The sequence below is a fragment of the Mastacembelus armatus genome, unplaced genomic scaffold, assembly GCF_900324485.2.
Source record: "Mastacembelus armatus unplaced genomic scaffold, fMasArm1.2, whole genome shotgun sequence".
NCBI lineage: Eukaryota > Metazoa > Chordata > Actinopteri > Synbranchiformes > Mastacembelidae > Mastacembelus > Mastacembelus armatus.
Window position 1 is genome coordinate 1 of NW_022872868.1, and position 15537 is coordinate 15537.

The following is a 15537-nucleotide window of genomic DNA, read 5'->3' on the forward strand; positions in this document are numbered from 1 at the left end:
CGCCCCTATCTGGACCCCTAGCAGCCTTATATCCCGGTTGTCCGCCTGAACCCCCACTCCCTTCCACCCTCAAACCCCCCACACAACCGCGAATTTCGGATTTTTGAACATTGACCTTTGCTCCTGACGCCCTCTCATAGATTTTCAGGAGCTCCAGCACCTGCCCCACGCTTTTTGCCGTCCCTCACCATCACACTTACGTCATCGGCGAACTGGACAATTTTTATCTCCCCGCCCACGTGGTGTCATTATCCCCCTCACCCGCTCGTCCTGTTCAATCAGGCTCGACAGGGGCTCTGCCGCCAGCGCATACAGCAGCGGCGATAAGGGGCATCCCTGCCTGACTGATCTTTCCAGCCGGAAGCTGTCCGTTAGCGTGCCATTACATTTTACACAGCTACTAGCGTTACTGTAAGTAGGCTGATCCATGCCCTAAAAACGCTCTCCAAACCCACACTGCCGCAACACCTGCTGCAAAAATCCTCTCTCCACTCTGTCAACGCCTTTTGTAAATCCACACTGAGGAAAACAACCCCCCCTCTGGTCATTTCCCCAAAACACTCCGCACTGTCAAAATATTGTTCACAATGCTTCTCCCAGGAATACTGTAAGACTGTGACTCATTCACCACCGCCCCCAACAACCGTCTTCAGCCGCGACGCTAAAACCCTTGCCAGGATCTTGTAATCTGAGTTTAGCAAACTGATGGGCCGATAATGCTCAAGATTTTCTCTCTCTCCACTGTTTTTATAAATGAGCGTAATAACACCCTGTACGAAAGATGAGGGGAGACGCTGCGTTCGCTCCATTTCCTGAAAAACCCCCAGCAGGATGGGACTGAGCTGCTGCCTATATGCCTGGTAAAATTCACTAGATAGCCCATCCATCCCCGGGCTCTTATTTTTTTTCAAATTTCCAATTTCTCGGTCTATATCATGCAAAGTTATTTCCCTGTCACAATCCTCTCTCTCTGCTTCACTGATTTTCCCCCGGAGACTTGCTACCGCCTCCTCCGCCGCCACCTGCGAGACAGACCCCCCCCTGAATAACTCCTGGTAAAACCCATGCACTGTGCGCGCTATGCCCTCCGGGTCTGAATGCAGTACCCCCTCCTTATCCCTAAGTTGATGTAAAAAGGCCTTCTCTTGCCTTACCTTCTCTAGCCCTAGAAAGAACCCTCTATTCCCTCCCCCTCCAATACGTCCCTCGCCCTGCTCCTAATCATCGCCCCCCTTACATTACCTTCTTCATATTTGTCCAGCCTACTTTTCAAAACTAAATAAGCCTGGCATCCATACTCCGGGTCCGCCCCCAACTTCACCGCCTCCCTCGTTAGCCACTTTTCGCAACATCTCAACCTCCTTTTTTTCCCTCCACGCCTTCATGCTGCTGTAATTTATGCAGATTTCTTTATCCTGGCTTTGACCCCCTCCCCACCAGTCCTGATTTGTTCGCCACAGAACCCATTTCCACCCACCACGTACCCCCAGAATTTTTCCATCCTAGCCTGAAAGAAACGGTCGTAACAACAGGCTGACATTGAAGTGCCATAACCCCCCGTTTCGTGCTCCCTTTCCCTCTCCAATCACCACCGTCATTTCCGCGTGGTCACTCCCCCCATTGAAAACATAATCACATCTCTCCACCCTCCTGATGAAATCGTCCGAACCCAACAAAAATCAATCCGGGACTGCTTCATTTTTCCCCAGGATAACCTGCCTTCTCGAGAAGGCAGTCATGTTGGGATGCAATGTCCTCCACACGTCCACTAGCTTCCCCACCGACATCAGGTTCCACACCGCCTTTCTGCTGACATCATTCCCGTACTATTATTAACCCCTGCATCCCTCCTGTCCATGACCACATTCCAATCCCCCATAATGATTGTGGCCTGTGTGCACCATTTCTCCAGTGACATAAAGAAATCCCTTCTTGCTGAAACGTCATTCGGAGCATGGATTGATATCAACCTAATCCGCTGGCCGTCACAAACCACATCCACCACCAACACCCTCCCCTCCTCCCCCTGTGTATGCATTCCACCCCCCCCACTCTGCTCTTCTTGACCATTATAGCCACATCTGCTCTGCCATTGGGCCCTCTTGCCGTCACCACATGATAAAGTCCCTTCCTTTCTACTTCCCTCACCCCTTCTTCATCCCACTTGGTTTCTTGTAAGCACACCATGTCACTCCTCAACCTCGCCATAAATCCATGTAGCTTCCCCCTGTTCTGTAGCCCATTTGCATTCCAGGATAATAGTGATACTACCATGTTATGTGACAGAAAGTAGAAAAGAATTTTCCATAGCGTTCCCCCCCTCATATCTCTGTCCCCCCCACTTTCTTCCTTTTCTCTGTTTTGCCCCTTTCCCCCCCCCTGTGGCTCTTTTCCTCACCTGTCCCAACTCCATCCCCGAGTCTTTCCCTCCCCCCCCCTCTTCCATCTCCGCATCCATCCTCCGGCTCAGCGCCACGCTTGGCCCCGCCCAGTTAGTTGACAGTACCTTAGTTCCTGCAGGCCGCTCCGCCCATTCTCTCCCCGCCTGGGATTCTCCGCCGACCTCTGCACCGCACGATGAGCCCAGAGATATAGCATCCAGGCTGGACCCCAGCCCGTCCTCCTCCTGCTGCCGTCCTCCCGAATCCTCCTGCCTCAGCCCCGCCATCGCGTCCACCGGGCCCGCCCTCTGCTCCACCTCCGTCCTCTCCTCCGCCGCCCGCTCATCCTCTTCCTCCGCTCCCTCGTCATCCTGTAATCCATCGAATGGCTCCTCGTCTTCCTCCTCCTCCTGCTCCTCACTGTAGTTACATATGCAGTTTGTCTCGTTGTTGTGGCAGATTTCACACCGCTTCACCCAGCTGTGGCACTCCCTCGCGTAATGCCCCTGTCCCCCACACTTCCTGCACAGGAACTCCGGGCACTCTCTCAAAATATGTCCTGGCTGAATACACATCCTGCACACTTGCATTTGCCGATCGTGAATCACTCGAAAGTACTCCGCCCCCTCCGCCGTCATGAACTTTGTCGAATACGGCAGTGATTGCACTTTGTCATTAAAACGCACCTTCATAAAGCGCGTCCCGTCCGCTATACTCGTCCCCGGCCACATTCTCCTTTTGATTGGCGACACCACCGATACCCCCCACCCTTGCAGCTTCGCCACAATTTCCTCATCTTTGATATACGCTGGCAACTCCAAAAACGAAACCACCAGCTCGTCATTTGAGATATCCTTCGCTACCACTTGTGTGCTCCCGATTTTCAAACCATCCAGCAATCTTTTCTTCCCCGCGGGATGGCTCATAGTGATCTCATACAGTCGCGTGTTTGTACATCTACATGCCAAGATTCCCCCGCACAGCTCTCTGACACTTTTCATCAGCTCCATCGGCGTAACGTTCTCCTCCCCCCGAATTTCCACCAGCACAGTCAAATCTTTGCTGTAAACTTTCTCCACACACACTGCACTTACCGTGCTTTCTGCCACAACCCTTCCCCGTTCCACTCGCCCTTTTCCGTCTCTGCTGCTTTCCTCCTCCGTTTCTCCTGCCACACGATCACCACCGCTCCGATCACCACCTCTCCGTCGAGCCTCCATTTCCGCACTCTCCGTCACATTTGCGCCTCGTCCATCTCCACCATCAAACATCGAACAAAAGGAGGCTTCCCCTCGGACAGCCAGGGGCCGCCAGCCGCAGCTCCCCCCCCCCCCGCTCTTATCTCTCTACTTTGTTTTAACTTTCGCTTTCTCACAACTAGGTTTGATCTCCTAAGGGATCGCAGCTAACACAGGCAGCTCTCTCCACTTCCTTACCAAACCGTCACGTGCTCAGGCAGGACGGTGTGGCCGCAGGCGGTAATTCTCCATGCAGACTGACATTTTAAACACTGGCTTGTACTAGCCTGCAAGCGAGTGAATTTTTTTTGGGTTGTTGTTTTTTCTTAGGAAATCATCCATTTATCTACACTTCACTTTTTCAGATGGGTATCTGCAGCAGCAGCAGGTGAAGGCTGGGACCACTGCTGACTGGTGGGAGCTGTAGGTGGAGGCTGAGGCATAATATGTCTGGCAGGAGCAGAAGGTGGAGGCTACTTCTGGAGCTGATGAATGTTTTTCAGCTATCTGCCTGAAAGGGCAGATGGAGGATGAGGCTGGATTTTGCTGGCTGAGACTATAGGTGGAGGTTCAGGATACAGATATTTGCCAGAATCTGTAGGTGGAGGCAGCAACTACAAGTTTCTGGCAGTGTATGTAGGTGTAATCTCAGGTTAGTAGAGTTTGTTAGAATCCGGAGGTGGAGGTCCAAACTGCATGTTTCTTGCAGGAGACATAAGTTGAGGTTTAGGCAGTAGCTCTCCGCCAAAATCTGTAGGTGGAGGCAGCTACTACAGGCTTCTGGCAGAGGCATCAGGTGGATGGTCAGATTGAGTTTGCCAGAAAATGCAGGTGGAGGTCCAAACTGCATGTTTCTTGCAGGAGACATAAGTTGAGGTTTAGGCCATAGCTCTCTGCCAGAATCTGTAGGTGGAGGCAGCTACTACAGGTTTCTGGCAGAGGCTTCAGGTGGATGGTCAGATTGAGTTTGCCAGAACATGCAGGTGGAGGTCCAAACTGCATGTTTCTTGCAGCAGACATAAGTTGAGGTTTAGGCAGTAGCTCTCTGCCAGAATCTGTAGGTGGAGGCAGCTACTACAGGTTTCTGGCAGAGGCTTCAGGTGGATGGTCAGACTGAGTTTGCCAGGACCTGCAGGTGGAGGTGGAAATGGCAGATTACTGGCAGAGGTTGTAGTTGGAGGCTTGGGAATCTGCCAGAATGTGCATGTGGAGGCAGCAACTTCTGGCAGAAGCATCATGTGGCTGGTCAGACTACACGTGCCTGACTGTATCTGCAGATGGAGGAAGAAAATGCAGAATTCTGTCAGAGGCTGTAGGTGGAGGTCGACAGAGGTTTAAGGTGAAGGTTTGGTTTGCAGGTGGATGTTGGAGGCAGCAGAAAGTGGCTGGCAAAGGTTTTAGGTGGAGGATGAATGTGGAGCTTTAGCTGGTTTGAACAGGTGGGGTGTGATCTGGCAGTGGTGTCTGTTGCTCTAAGTCTGTGCTGAGTCATGTGACCTATTGACTTCAGTCTCCAATATTATTTACAGGTAGAGTCTGTTTGAGCTGTTAGAAACTTCTTCACTTGAGTTTCTTTGCTCTTTTTCTCGGAGGCTTCCTGGGTTTTGGTTCTCCCATAGTGTCCACATCATGAAGGGGAGGGTAGACTCCAACCCCGTAGGACACGTCCACCTCCACACGTCCGTCTGCAGCGGCTGACGTCGTGATCAGGGGGCGGTCCAGTCGCTCCCACAGCTTCTGCTTGATACGACGTCCGAGCTCTAAGCTGTAGGGACGAGCCCGGCCGTCCTTGTACCTGTGAGGAGCAGAAGAGACAGAAAGATACAGCTGATTAAAATGCTTCTTCATGGACAACCTGATAGATTTTGGTGTGTTTGTAAGACCGTGATCTGATGTTTAACACCAACTTACTTCAGCAGGTCATCGACCACCTCATGGTAGAGCTGCTGGTACTCTTCCACTGAGCGGTTGTGGATCTTCAGAGGGCCGTCGTGCTGCAGTGGAGCAGGGGCCACGTTGAAGACCGGTGGCAGCTCAGGTGGGATGGTGGTCTGAGGAATGTCAGCAGCTGGGCGGGGGGGCTGAGGGGTGGGCAACTCTGGGTGTGAAGCAGAAGGTTTGGAAGGACGGGCCCCTGAGGTCCTCTTCCTCTTCCGGGGATGGAAGGCAGCAGCATCGGCGGCAGCAGCGACAGCAGCAGCAGCCCGTTGACGCTTTGGCTGCGAGTCCAGCACCTCTGGGTGTGAAGCAGAAGGTTTGGAAGGACGGGCCCCTGAGGTCCTCTTCCTCTTCCGGGGACGGAAGGCAGCGGCAGCAGCAGCGACAGCAGCAACAGCCCATTGACGCTTTGGCCGCGAGTTCAGCACCTGGGAGACATCAGCAACACGACAGGATGAAGGTCTTCCTCAGTATCATGGTTTGAAATCTCACAGGAGAAAATGGTCATCAGTGCAGCCTGCAGTGTTTCTAAGCTGAAATATTATCTGGCCTCTTGGAGAGCAGCAGCCTGACTAACTCATCAGTGTAAGAGTTGACTACATGTCAGAAAACATTGAAACTGCAGGTTTTTAAAGGAGATGTGGACACAGGAGCCTCCTCAGGACTGGTCCTCATGGTCAGGTAATAAAGCAGGACCACCTTAGGACCTTTATCATGTCCCCTGTTGTTATGTTGTGTTGCTTATTCCCACTGTGTTGCCATATACTGTATGGAAATCTAATCTCAAATACCTGCTGAGAATGATAGAGACTACTAACTTCAAGTACTTCACTGTTGTACTTATTACCACACGTACAATCCCAATATGTTGTAGGTCTATACACTATGTATGACTGCTGCTGACAGAAACCATTTGATCACAGATCTAAAAACAGAGTTTATGCTTTTATGCGTGTTTGGCTCGTCAGTCTGTTTCTGGGCCTGTTGATGGTTTATATCAGTGAACACTGGGGCTGTTCTCCCAGTGTCCACGGTAAAACACAGAAAACACCTCAGACTTTCAAAGGCTTCAGTCTCACGTTTTCCATGATGGAAGTCAGTTGTGTCGCTTTGGTCACTTTCTGGGAGGGTTTAGTCCTTGTCAGGACGGAAGAAGTCCTCAGGACAAGAGGGAGTTTGGCAGAAATCGTCGAGTGAAAGTGGTGAAAACTTTTCTTGACCGTCTGAGCTTTTGTTTTTGTGTAAATGATGTTCTTATCAAAATGACGCACCTGGAGACAAACCATAGCAACCGTGGAATCCTTGACCTCCATTTTGTCGCATGTGTGTTTCCAGGCACATCTGGGATTAAAGTTGGATCCAGTCAGCCCAGAGCTGAGATCAGCTCCATATAGTTACAGATCTGACTGGTCCTCACTCACACTTCCTCCTCATATTATACTGGACCAGCGGATTCTGTTTTCATGGCTCAGCAACAATTATACACCTGATGTGTCTGAATGATCGGCTGGAAAAGAAGAAATCAAATGGTTCAAATTACAGATGTGGCTGTGTCCTCGGTCATATTCTCTGCTACAAAATTGGTGTCAGTCTTCATGTGAACATCTGGATTCACAGGCTAGGAGTTTTGACAGTGTTTTCATAGAGCAGCTAAACTGCAGCTCATCTGTTACAGACTGGTCATCGGGTATTTTTCATTTTCACTGTATCTGCGTCAGAGTTTCCAGCGTTCAGGTTTATTTTCACCAAACAAACGTCAAGTCAGACACGAAGAGAAAACTAGTCCAGGATTCAAAGTTTGGACTTTATTGGTTTTAAAAGGTTGTTTCCGCAGCCAAGACCCCAGATGTTCTTCCAGCACAGACACTAGTCCATAAACATCACAGAGCGCGCAAAAGCCAATTTGGAGGCTTTAAGTGACGGAGGCGCGGACACACACACACACACACACACACACACACACACACACACCAACACGTCTCCAAAACTCCCACAGCACAGGTCATATATGTTCAGTTTAGGCTCTTCCACTTTGATCTACAATGATCCGCCTCTGTCCATTTAAATAACTGGTCAGAAAACAACGACATTAATTAGAATTAGCGACACTGTCTTTCACACACTGAGCGTTGTCCGTTTGTTTCCTGCGACTGTTTCTATGAAGTTTTCTTTCCTTTGTGTTTGTCAAACTCTGGCAGCATCACACAGCAGCTGGACTGATACAGTGTGTGCGTCTCCGCACTGAGAGAGGCGCCGTGGCACAGCACCTATATGCGACGCATATGAATCATTTCAACCTGCTGCATCAGTGCGGATCTAAACGCAACTGAACAAATGATTATCAATAACATGTTTGTCTGAATGATCAGATAGAAATTGTCACGACTGGGAACATAGATTCCCAGCCGTCTCTTGTTTTGGAATTCTCCCCGTGCGTCTGGGCTTTCCGGACTTCCGGTGATTAGTAGCCTACTCCTCTCACCTGTCTCTCTTTCAGGACTCCCCGCATATATCCTCCTTGGTCACCACAGTCAAGTGCGGGATTGTCTGCTTCGCCAGTCGAAGAACTACGCCGAGACATCTCTCCAGCTTCGCCGTCCGATCGTACTAGGGAGCTACGTTCCGGTCCTAGGCATTGGATCGACTCACGCCGTCCCACTCCTCCTGACATTTCCCGTGACAGTCCGTCAGAGACGATCTGTGAAGTATTACCCCTTTTTCAGTTTCTGAGGAACGGCGTGAGGATTTAGAGAGAACTGATTTATGTATCTGTGACCTGAAAGACTTTAAAGAAGAATTGATTAGAGTGTTTTGCCCTCCACCGTTTACCTGAGTTTTGTTTTGGAGGTGTTTTTCTTTTATGCCCAAGGAATCTATGTTTGTGTTCTGCCGCTACCCGGATCCCTGACCAAGATTACACTGCACCGCCAGATATTGCTCTGCGGACCCAGCCCGGTTCTTCCTCCATCAACCTCGACTCCCCGTGGACTTACCCGGTGTGGGCCTAGGTGCCAGCCATACAGCTGCCGACTTCCCCGGAATCTTCATGCTATACTCCTCGGTCTCCATTCAAGCCTCCAGCCCTCGTTGTTTTGAAAATAAACTCGTTACAAGCATTCTAGTGTGTGGCATTTCTGGTCCTCTGATTTTCCGGAACCTGACAGTACAATCCCGCCACTATGGACCAAGCCACGCCTACCACGTCATCATGGTGCGCCAGCATCGAAACTGTCCTTCAGTCTCACGAAGCCCGATTCCTGAGTCTCGCCCAGTCCATGGAACGCATCTCCGGCCAACTCCAACAGGTGATTCTCGCCTGTCCATCCCGCGAGGCCTCCGATACTCCATTACCGGCCTCCCCTCCCACAGTCAGGAGCTCCGTCGTCTCTGAACCACGACTTCCTCCACCTACTTCATACAGCGGGGAGGTGGGTCGCAGCCGCTCCTTCCTCACGAAATGTGACTTTGTTTTTTCCCTCCAACCCTCGGCTTTCCCCACCGAGGACTCTAAGGTCATTTATATCATCTCCCTACTAGAGGGGGAGGCAGCCCAGTGGGGAACATCTGCATGGAGGAGACAAGAGTATTATTGTAGATCAGCAAAGGACTTCGGCGACCAACTCTCCAGCATCTTCGACCCCGTCCGACCTGAGGTAGGGGCCCAGAGCCACCTCACCAGGCTCCTACAGGGGGATAGACCATTAGCTGAATACGTGGTTCAATTTCGACGCCTGGCAGAGGATAGCACCTGGAATGCGGCCGCTCTTTATGACCATTTCTACTTGGGACTCAACGCTAGACTTAAGAACGATCTGGCTCACCAACCGCGTCCCAAGGATTTAAGGGGCTTGATCGATGTTACCACTCGTCTGGAGGAGCGGTACTTGGAACGCCTGTTGGAGCGGGACTCGTCCGGACCTCTACCCAGCAGTCATCGCCCGAGTTACCAGCCTACGAGGGACCAGCCTCGACCTCCAAACCCGGAGCCGATGCAGCTTGGTCGGGGCCGGCTTTCTCCGGCAGAACGAGACCGACGTCATGTCCAGGGCCTTTGTTTCTATTGTGGCAGGTCGGGACATCAGATTCGCCGATGTCCAGTAAAAGACCAGGCTCAGTGAGGAGAGTGGGGTCCTTACTGAGCCAATCATCCTCTGAACTGCTATTCTCACGCCCTCTTACCAAGGCTCTTTTCGGGGTTCCTCCACATCGGAAACAGCTTCCGATACTCATTGACTCCGGCTCAGACACCAATCTCATCTCTCGGTCCGTGGCAGAGGCACTCCAGCTGGACACGGAGCCCCTGGAACAGGTCCTTCTGGTCTGTTCTTTTAACTATTGCAAATCACCACGAGTACGTCACCTTTCTAGTCGTTGACCCCCCCTTGTCCTCAAGTGTTCTAGGTCTTCCTTGGTTACAGGCTCATAATCCCCCGGATTGATTGGTCCACAGGAGAGATTCTGGAATGGAGTCCAAGTTGCCATGCTACATGCCTCCGCACCGCCCTTAACTCCGCCATTTCAGCCCCCAAGAATCAGTACCAGCCCGACCTGGCCCAAGTTCCCCCTGTGTACCACGATCTTCGGGAGGTTTTTAATAAGGAGAGAGCCACTTCCCTTCCACCCCATCGCCACTATGACTGTGCCATTCGGTTGCTACCTGACTCAGTTCCCCCAAAGGGTCGGTTATACCCTTTATCGGGGCAGGAACGAGAGGCCATGCAAACCTACATTCAGGAATCATTGGCCTCTGGCATAATTCGTCCTTCACGGTCACCTGCAGGGGCGGGGTTTTTCTTTGTAAAGAAGCGAGATGGAGGTTTACGCCCTTGTATAGACTATCGGGGCCTTAATAACATTACTATCAGGAACTCCTACCCCCTACCTCTTCTCACTTCCGCCTTTGAACTCATTCAGGGTGCAAGCATTTTTTCCAAGTTAGATTTACGAAATGCTTATCACCTAGTTAGAATCAGAGAGGGGGACGAATGGAAGACGGCCTTTAACACACCTAACGGCCATTTTGAGTATCTGGTTATGCCGTTTGGGCTGACCAACGCCCCCGCGGTATTTCAGAACCTGGTCAATGATGTGTTGGGAGATATGATTAACAAGTTCGTCTTTGTATACCTCGACGACATCCTCATTTTCTCCCGTTCTGAGACCGAACATATTCACCATGTCCGGGCCGTGCTTCAGCGGCTCCTTCAGAATCAGTTATTTGTGAAGGTGGAGAAATGTGAGTTCCACTCCAAGAAGACGTCCTTCTTGGGTTTCGTTATAGAACCGGGTAGTATCGCTATGGATCCTGAGAAGGTGAGGGCAGTCAGGGAATGGCCAGTTCCCCAGTCCCGCAAACAACTACAAGGGTTTTTAGGATTTGCCAATTTTTATCGTAAATTCATTAGGAACTATAGCTCTGTAGCCCACTCCCTGCACCAACTCACCTCAGTAAAGGTTCCCTTCTTCTGGACTCCCGAGGCCCAAAGGGCCTTTACGAGTCTGAAGTCCCGTTTCACCTCTGCCCCAGTCTTAAACCTTCCAAACCCTGATTTACCCTTCCTGGTGGAGGTAGACGCTTCGGACACGGGGGTGGGGGCAGTTATTTCTCAGGTAGATCCCAGGCATTCTAAGGCTCACCCCTGTGCCTTTTTCTCCAAGAAACTGTCTCCTGCTGAGAGAAATTATGATGTCGGGGACCGGGAGCTGCTAGCAGTAAAACTGGCCTTAGAGGAGTGGAGGCATTGGCTGGAGGGAGCCAAGCACCCCTTTACTATCCTCACCGATCATAAGAACCTGGAGCATTTTCGGACTGCCAAGCGCCTCAACCCCCGCCAGGCACGATGGTCAGGGGTTTTTTCCAGGTTCCATTTCACCCTGTCCTTTCGCCCCGGGGCCAAGAATTCAAAGGCCGATGCTCTGTCCCGCCTTCACTCCCCGTCTGACTCGAAGGTAGAACCTGAGTTCATCCTGCCGGCCTCAGCGAGACTAGGAGCAGCACGTCTTCCCTTGGAACAGGAGGTCTCTCAGGCCAACGCAGGTAACCCTTCTCCTGCCCGTTGTCCTTCTCACTGCCTCTTTGTTCCTCCCCAGCTGCGTTCCAGAGTACTGGAGGTCTGCCACGCGTCCCGGCTCCACGTCCATCCCGGAGTAAGACGGACTCTCCAGGTCGTACGACAACGCTTCTGGTGGCCTGGGTTACGGGGAGACGTCCATCAGTATGTCCTGGCCTGTTCGACCTGTGCACGTTTCAAGGCATCCAACCAGGCATCCTCGGGACTCCTCCAACCTCTTCCGATTCCCCTGCGTCCGTGGACCCACATTGCCATGGACTTTGTAACCGGTCTTCCCCCATCACTAGGTAATACTACCATTTTAACCATCGTTGACCGGTTCTCCAAGATGGTGCACTTTGTTCCTCTACCCAGACTGCCCTCAGCGCTCCGAACCGCGCAGGCCCTGGTTGACCATGTCGTACGCCTGCACGGGATTCCACAAGAGATCGTGTCCGATCGAGGACCACAATTCATCGCAACGTCTTGGAGAGAGTTCTGCCGCCTTTTGGGAATTACCCTAAGTTTATCTTCCGGTTATCACCCTCAGACTTATGGGCAGGCCGAGAGACTGAACCAGGAACTGGAGAAGGGTCTGCGCATCCTTTGCGCCGAGGTTCCAGGGTCCTGGGTAAAGAACTTGGCATGGGTGGAATTCGCCCATAACTCTCTGCCGTCCTCTTCCACTAAACTCTCTCCCTTTCAGATTGTGTATGGTTTAAAGCCGTCTGTGTTCGACTTGCCGTTACCCCGAGGGGGGTCTGGACCGGCCACCGCAGGTTTTCGCCAATGCCACCTGGCCTGGCAGAGGGCGAGGCGGGCCCTCCTGATCTCTGGCTCCAGCTATTGCCGACAGGCGAACAGAAGGCGGCGGCCGGCACCTCTCTACAAGGAGGGACAGAAGGTTTGGTTGTCGGCTCGAGAGGTTCCTCTGAAAGTACCACATGCCAAGTTAGCCCCTAGGTTCATTGGTCCTTTTCCCATTTCCAAAGTAATAAACCCGGCGGCAGTTAGGCTGCAGCTGCCTAGAGCACTGAGGATTCACCCCACGTTTCATGTCTCTCGTGTCAAACCTGTTCATAGCAGCAACCTCCTGCCTCCCCCCTTGCCCCCCCCACCCCCCCGGTTCATCGACAGCGGGCCGGCCTACTCGGTCCGTCGCCTCCTCCAGTCCCGGCGCAGGGGTCGGGGCATTCAATACCTGGTGGACTGGGAGGGTTATGGTCCGGAGGAGCGTGCTTGGGTACCTGGGGGGCGCATCCTGGACCCTAAACTCATTGAAGATTTCCATCGTTCACACCCTGATCAACCTAGGGGCCAACGGGGGTCGGCCGTTAAGGGGGGGGTACTGTCACGACTGGGAACATAGATTCCCAGCCGTCTCTTGTTTTGGAATTCTCCCCGTGCGTCTGGGCTTTCCGGACTTCCGGTGATTAGTAGCCTACTCCTCTCACCTGTCTCTCTTTCAGGACTCCCCGCATATATCCTCCTTGGTCACCACAGTCAAGTGCGGGATTGTCTGCTTCGCCAGTCGAAGAACTACGCCGAGACATCTCTCCAGCTTCGCCGTCCGATCGTACTAGGGAGCTACGTTCCGGTCCTAGGCATTGGATCGACTCACGCCGTCCCACTCCTCCTGACATTTCCCGTGACAGTCCGTCAGAGACGATCTGTGAAGTATTACCCCTTTTTCAGTTTCTGAGGAACGGCGTGAGGATTTAGAGAGAACTGATTTATGTATCTGTGACCTGAAAGACTTTAAAGAAGAATTGATTAGAGTGTTTTGCCCTCCACCGTTTACCTGAGTTTTGTTTTGGAGGTGTTTTTCTTTTATGCCCAAGGAATCTATGTTTGTGTTCTGCCGCTACCCGGATCCCTGACCAAGATTACACTGCACCGCCAGATATTGCTCTGCGGACCCAGCCCGGTTCTTCCTCCATCAACCTCGACTCCCCGTGGACTTACCCGGTGTGGGCCTAGGTGCCAGCCATACAGCTGCCGACTTCCCCGGAATCTTCATGCTATACTCCTCGGTCTCCATTCAAGCCTCCAGCCCTCGTTGTTTTGAAAATAAACTCGTTACAAGCATTCTAGTGTGTGGCATTTCTGGTCCTCTGATTTTCCGGAACCTGACAGAAATTTCATTTGTCTATATATTTGTCTAGATTTTGCTGGCTGAGACTATAGGTGGAGGTTCAGGATAAAGATATTTGCCAGAATCTGTAGGTGGAGGCAGCTACTACAGGTTTCTGGCAGAGGCTTCAGGTGGATGGTCAGATTGAGTTTGCCAGGACATGCAGGTGGAGGTCCAAACTGCATGTTTCTTGCAGCAGACATAAGTTGAGGTTTAGGCAGTAGCTCTCTGCCAGAATCTGTAGGTGGAGGCAGCTACTACAGGTTTCTGGCAGAGGCTTCAGGTGGATGGTCAGACTGAGTTTGCCAGGACCTGCAGGTGGAGGTGGAAATGGCAGGTTACTGGCAGAGGTTGTAGTTGGAGGCTTGGGAATCTGCCAGAATGTGCATGTGGAGGCAGCAACTTCTGGCAGAAGCATCATGTGGCTGGTCAGACTACATGTGCCTGACTGTATCTGCAGGTGGAGGAAGAAAATGCAGAATTCTGTCAGAGGCTGTAGGTGGAGGTCGACAGAGGTTTAAGGTGAAGGTTTGGTTTGCAGGTGGATGTTGGAGGCAGCAGAAAGTGGCTGGCAAAGGTTTTAGGTGGAGGATGAATGTGGAGCTTTAGCTGGTTTGAACAGGTGGGGGGTGATCTGGCAGTGGTGTCTGTTGCTCTAAGTCTGTGCTGAGTCATGTGACCTATTGACTTCAGTCTCCAATATTATTTACAGGTAGAGTCTGTTTGAGCTGTTAGAAACTTCTTCACTTGAGTTTCTTTGCTCTTTTTCTCGGAGGCTTCCTGGGTTTTGGTTCTCCCATAGTGTCCACATCATGAAGGGGAGGGTAGACTCCAACCCCGTAGGACACGTCCACCTCCACACGTCCGTCTGCAGCGGCTGACGTCGTGATCAGGGGGCGGTCCAGTCGCTCCCACAGCTTCTGCTTGATACGACGTCCGAGCTCTAAGCTGTAGGGACGAGCCCGGCCGTCCTTGTACCTGTGAGGAGCAGAAGAGACAGAAAGATCCAGCTGATTAAAATGCTTCTTCATGGACAACCTGATAGATTTTGGTGTGTTTGTAAGACCGTGATCTGATGTTTAACACCAACTTACTTCAGCAGGTCATCGACCACCTCATGGTAGAGCTGCTGGTACTCTTCCACTGAGCGGTTGTGGATCTTCAGAGGGCCGTCGTGCTGCAGTGGAGCAGGGGCCACGTTGAAGACCGGTGGCAGCTCAGGTGGGATGGTGGTCTGAGGAATGTCAGCAGCTGGGCGGGAGGGCTGAGGGGTGGGCAACTCTGGGTGTGAAGCAGAAGGTTTGGAAGGACGGGCCCCTGAGGTCCTCTTCCTCTTCCGGGGACGGATGGCAGCAGCAGCAACGGGAGCAGCATCGGCGGCAGCAGCGACAGCAGCAGCAGCCCGTTGACGCTTTGGCTGCGAGTCCAGCACCTCTGGGTGTGAAGCAGAAGGTTTGGAAGGACGGGCCCCTGAGGTCCTCTTCCTCTTCCGGGGACGGAAGGCAGCGGCAGCAGCAGCGACAGCAGCAACAGCCCATTGACGCTTTGGCCGCGAGTTCAGCACCTGGGAGACATCAGCAACACGAGAGCATGAAGGTCTTCCTCAGTATCATGGTTTGAAATCTCACAGGAGAAAATGGTCATCAGTGCAGCCTGCAGTGTTTCTAAGCTGAAATATTATCTGGCCTCTTGGAGAGCAGCAGCCTGACTAACTCATCAGTGTAAGAGTTGACTACATGTCAGAAAACACTGAAACTGCAGGTTTTTAACCTGTTAGTTTTACCCCAGAGCGGATC

The 15537-nt window shown here is 52.1% G+C and overlaps 1 protein-coding gene across 1 annotated transcript; it reads left to right on the forward strand.

Annotated features, from left to right (window-relative positions):
• The first annotated feature begins 8736 nt into the window (after positions 1-8736).
• Positions 8737-13190, forward strand: LOC113131342 (transposon Tf2-3 polyprotein). The gene is made up of 4 exons (XM_026308443.1): positions 8737-9654; positions 9741-9875; positions 9959-12952; positions 13077-13190. Exons 1-4 carry the CDS (start codon positions 8737-8739, stop codon positions 13188-13190), a joined length of 4161 nt encoding a protein of 1386 aa, XP_026164228.1.
• Positions 13191-15537: the final 2347 nt, after the last annotated feature.

Excerpts from the sequence above, each read along its gene's own strand:
- LOC113131342 (XM_026308443.1), top strand. The coding sequence starts at position 8,737 with ATGGACCAAGCCACGCCTACCACGTCATCATGGTGCGCCAGCATCGAA. Across the intron at positions 9,655-9,740 it reads ATCAGATTCGCCGATGTCCA|GCTCTTTTCGGGGTTCCTCC; the intron begins GTAAAAGACCAG and ends CCTCTTACCAAG. Across the intron at positions 12,953-13,076 it reads GGTCGGCCGTTAAGGGGGGG|GACTCCCCGCATATATCCTC; the intron begins GTACTGTCACGA and ends TCTCTCTTTCAG.